This window comes from Hippocampus comes, unplaced genomic scaffold, assembly GCF_001891065.2.
Source record: "Hippocampus comes isolate QL1 unplaced genomic scaffold, H_comes_QL1_v1.1 scaffold48, whole genome shotgun sequence".
In the NCBI taxonomy this organism is placed as follows: domain Eukaryota; kingdom Metazoa; phylum Chordata; class Actinopteri; order Syngnathiformes; family Syngnathidae; genus Hippocampus; species Hippocampus comes.
This window is the reverse complement of record NW_017808403.1, coordinates 1,391,283-1,395,434: the sequence shown is the minus strand read 5'-3', so window position 1 is coordinate 1,395,434 and position 4,152 is coordinate 1,391,283. Positions and strand designations below refer to the sequence as shown.

Below are 4,152 nucleotides of genomic sequence, written 5' to 3'. Positions count from 1 at the left end.
GGCGTTCCCGACGCCTGTCTGCCGTCACCCCTTGAAGTCTCTGACAAATGTCTCGTGTGGGAGGCAGGGGGGTGGGGGGGGGCTCAATTTAGCTCTTTTAATGTAAATGGTCTGAAGCCGCTGTCGGGCTCTTATTAATTTAGTCCCCAATTTGCTCTCTGCTCCCTTAAGTGTCGTTCTTTCTTCCTCTTCTTGCCGGCCCCCCGTTTCCCGGGCTTTCTTGGCAACAGGGGGGCGGGGCCGTTCCCTGTTGCGCCGCCGACGCGCGCCCGCCTGTTTTCCGCTCTCTTCAATTCGCGGCAGTTGCAGGATAAATATTACATCGGACTCTCTCGGCGGCTTGAAGTCATCCGCACGACGCGCGGCGACGTACGCTGTCATCTCGCCGCCGATTGCTCCGCGGCGTCAAATAGATCCTCCATCTGAGCACAACGGCCTTTGACGAGCGCTTCGAGGCAATCGTTTCCCAAGCTTTGTTCACAACAAGGCCGCTTCTCGTGCCGTGTCCACGCCACTCGGCCCGCGATTACTCCTTGCCCTTAAATCCGAAACGCGTGGAGGCGTGTGAATTACATTTGGAGGTAAAAGTGTGTGTAAGCTTTCTTGGGAATTGGGTTGTCGTAAATCGAATGATCTGGCCCAAAAGACCGCACTTGGTTGTGCGGCGCCGTTCTTGACAAACACACCGATTCAGCTGTTTTTCTTTTTTTTTTTTTTATTGTTGAATCAAATCTGAAAAGCTCACTGCTTCTTTCGACTCTCTGCGTATTCCGCAGTGCCCCAACGTGCCAGCAAAAGCCCACGGCTTGCCAAAAGTGACACTCCGCTTTCCAAAGTAGCTTTTTACATCGTTTGTGTCCGCGATGAATAAAACAAAGCAACACTTCGTGTTGGTCGAGTGAAAGCGAAAAAAATGACGTCGCCCCAAAAAAACAGGACTTTGTTGTATTCGTCGAGCGAAATCTCCAACCGTCTACGACGAGTCGATGGATTGATAAGCCCACGTACGAGAACGCGTTTGGGAACACGGCAGGATGCGGCGGCCGCGGAGCGCCATGTCTCGTCAAAGCCGGAGCGCCCCCGTTAGCGCTCCTTCCTCCTCGAACGCTGTCTCGGCGACAATCTTTTGGCAGCGCGTTTGGCCGATGACGGCCCAGAGGCAGCCCCGCGCTGTCTTCTCGGCTCAATCTGCCGCTCCGCCTCTCGCGGGCTCTGACCTCGCTGCACTTGGCGGCATTGTCACTCTCCTTTAATTCTTCTTCCCTCCGTCCTCGCGGTGTCGCCCTGCATTTCTCGTGTCCCCTTCACCAACGGCCGGACCGCTGCGATAAAAGACGCTCGCCACGAGCAAAGGCTTCGACTGTCATATTCATTCGATGGCCTCCGCGTTTTTGCTTCCGGCGCAGCCGAAAAACAGGAAAAAAAAAAAAAAACAAAAAAAAAAAAACGTTGCGCTTGTGACAAGGAGGGTTTCTCCGCGTTTTTGCTTCCGGCGCAGCCGAAAAACAGGCAAAAAAAACAAAACAAAACACGTTGCGCTTGTGACAAGGAGGGTTTCAAGCCATCCTCCTCCTGTCCACCATCACAGCCTCCTCCCGGTTTCGGTTTGTGAACGGAAGCAGGGCAAATGGGCCGTGTTGTAGGCCATTATGAATTTAGCGCCTCCCCTCGGCTGAGAGCCCTCCTCCTCCCGGAGCGATCTCCGGCGAGCAAATAAGGCCCCCGGGGCTCAAACCTGGAAGAGAAAGGCCCCGGCCGTCCTTTGCGTGTCTTTTTTAGTGGTGCAGTGAGCCTTGTGTCTCTCAGAGAGCTTGATTGTGCCTGTGACAAAAGAGCACTTTCTGCAATGCGAGTCCTCTCAGGGCTTTTCTCCGACATTGTTTGCCGTGTCCCGATTATTGAATGCGCTCCTGATGGAAGCGGCGGCCTTGAAGATCCATCCACTTGAACATTCTAAGCCTCCTCAATTTGCCCAGTTCCCCGTATGTGATTTGAGGTCACAAATGGCCCGGGAGGAGAGCACGGAGGCACCATTAGCGCAGTTGCCGCCGTATTTTTTACAGTAAATGAAAAATACATCCAAGGCACGACATTCAATAACTCCCCGTAAAATGACTGCACTACCGTCAGTGATCGACTTTGGCTTGATGTCAGAATACGTCATCATGGCCAAGAACGCGCTTTTCCCATTGATATTTTCTGGAATTGGAATGAGTATCCAACTTGGTGAGCGTCCGTTCCGGATGAGCGCCAATGGCGGAACGCATCTCCGCCGTCAGCCCTCGTTCTTTACGTGCATCTACATGTCGGTATTTGCACATCTAGTCGAGCACAAGAGCCAGTCGAGACATCCCATAATGCTGTCACAATACTCCAGAGGCTTGCCGTGTACGGTTAACCCCCGCTTATTCACGGCTCGGAATTTTCTTTGATTTACTTGCAGAAAAGTCTTGCTTTGGTGTCAAGGAAGGAGGTTGAAATGAATTGAGCTGATTAATTTGGACAATAGTTGTGCTTCGCCGCCATCGTATGGTTGTTACGTGTTGAGGATCTCCATTTAGACCACAGGCGTCAAAGTCAAGGCCCGGGGGCCACATCTGGCCCGCCAGATCATTTTTTGCGGCCCGCGAAAGCAAATCAAACATGTCAACTTCCATGATGCTTGCTAAAATCTCTCACAGAATTTACAATTCTAATACATCACAAATAAGAGAAATTTTGAAAGCATTTTCTTGTAACCAAACCCCTCATTACAGTAACTTAAACAATAGTTGAAATAAACCGTTATTATTGACTTTTCTTCTTTGGTTTCAGTCAGAACGGCTCTCCAAGGGAAACGGGAACTAAAATGTGGCCCGAGAGTTTGACACCCCTGATTTAGACCATCTGTGGCATCTATTAAACAAATTAAACAACCACTTACTGGTGGATTTTATTAATGCCTGCATAAATATATATATATACACACACACATCTATATAGACAGATTTTTTTTTTTTTTTTTGCAGGGGGGGTGTAGTCAATTGGATGAGCAGTCACTCACAGCGTGGTCTTGAGCGTACCACCTTGAATTGCGGGTTGGCCAGCGACTCGACTGTTGTCTTAAATGAGCGGGACAATCAGTGTCCGCTTGTCTCCGTGATGGATGACTTTGCGAAGCTGGCAGAAGTGTGCGCATGTGTGTGTGTGTGTATGTGTGGTGTGTGTGTATGGGGGGGGAGTCACGCCACGATCCATGACGTCATAGCATTCCATCTCCCGCCTTCTCCCGCCTTGACTTTGGCTCACTCAGCTACTTTGAATCGATGAAGACGTGCGTCGGATCCGCTGATGATAAAAGAGATTTCCCCGAGGTTTTGGCTCCATGTCGACGAGCGATGCTTGGTCAACAAGCCTTTAGTCGGTTCTAGCGGAGCGACAGAATGGCACTCGAAAAAGAGAAAGGCAAGAGCGCCGCTTCCTTTTTTTTTTTGGACCTTCCCCTTGCGCGATCTCAGTCATGTGTCTCGTGCATCGCTTGGGTAGCCACGCCTGCTCTCATCAATGCGGCGCATTCGATGTGACAAACAGAAGGAGTGATTTCTGTTGTGTCTTCTTTCTTTTACAGGAGAAAAAGAGCATTAAAAGTAAGCCACGCCACCAACTGTTTTGTTTTGGGCAGAGGCATGCTTGGCTTGCTTTGCACTCCCCGTCGCTGCTTGAGTTTGAGTTCCCCATGCATCCTTTCATGACCAAATGACATCAACATCACGAACGAAAAAAACAAAAAAAAAACAAAAACAAAACATCCATCGATATGACGTGTCCGCTCGGGCGGCGATGCATCACATCCGACTCCCTTCGGCGTACGTCCGGTACAAGAGCTAATCTCGAGGCCGTCGCTTAAGGCGGGTAATTGGTTCAAACCCTAATCAGCGGATTAAAGAGAATACCGGGCCCGCTTGAGCCGCACAAATCTGTCCAGTGACTTCGATCAAGCGGCGATCGCCAGCTGTCAATCACCAGATAAGGAGGAGGGCCCTACGCTCTCCGAAAACACCCTCGCGCGCTCAAGCACGACGAAGCAGACATCAGCAAAACTCCAACGCAAGTCTTCAGTCGTTCATTTTACAACCTCAATCCCCCCCATCCCATCCCACCCAACCCCCCCTC

At 50.7% G+C, this 4,152-nt stretch overlaps 1 protein-coding gene across 1 annotated transcript in view; it reads left to right on the top strand.

The window, feature by feature from the left end:
- Nucleotides 1-4,125, top strand: part of pcdh7b (protocadherin 7b) — a 124,322-nt gene extending 120,197 nt beyond the window's left edge. Inside the window, exon 3 of the mRNA XM_019858506.1 lies at nucleotides 3,608-4,125. Within this exon, the coding sequence (XP_019714065.1) occupies nucleotides 3,608-3,624 (17 nt within the window). The 3' untranslated portion in view covers nucleotides 3,625-4,125. The remainder of the gene's footprint in view (nucleotides 1-3,607) is intronic.
- Nucleotides 4,126-4,152: the final 27 nt, after the last annotated feature.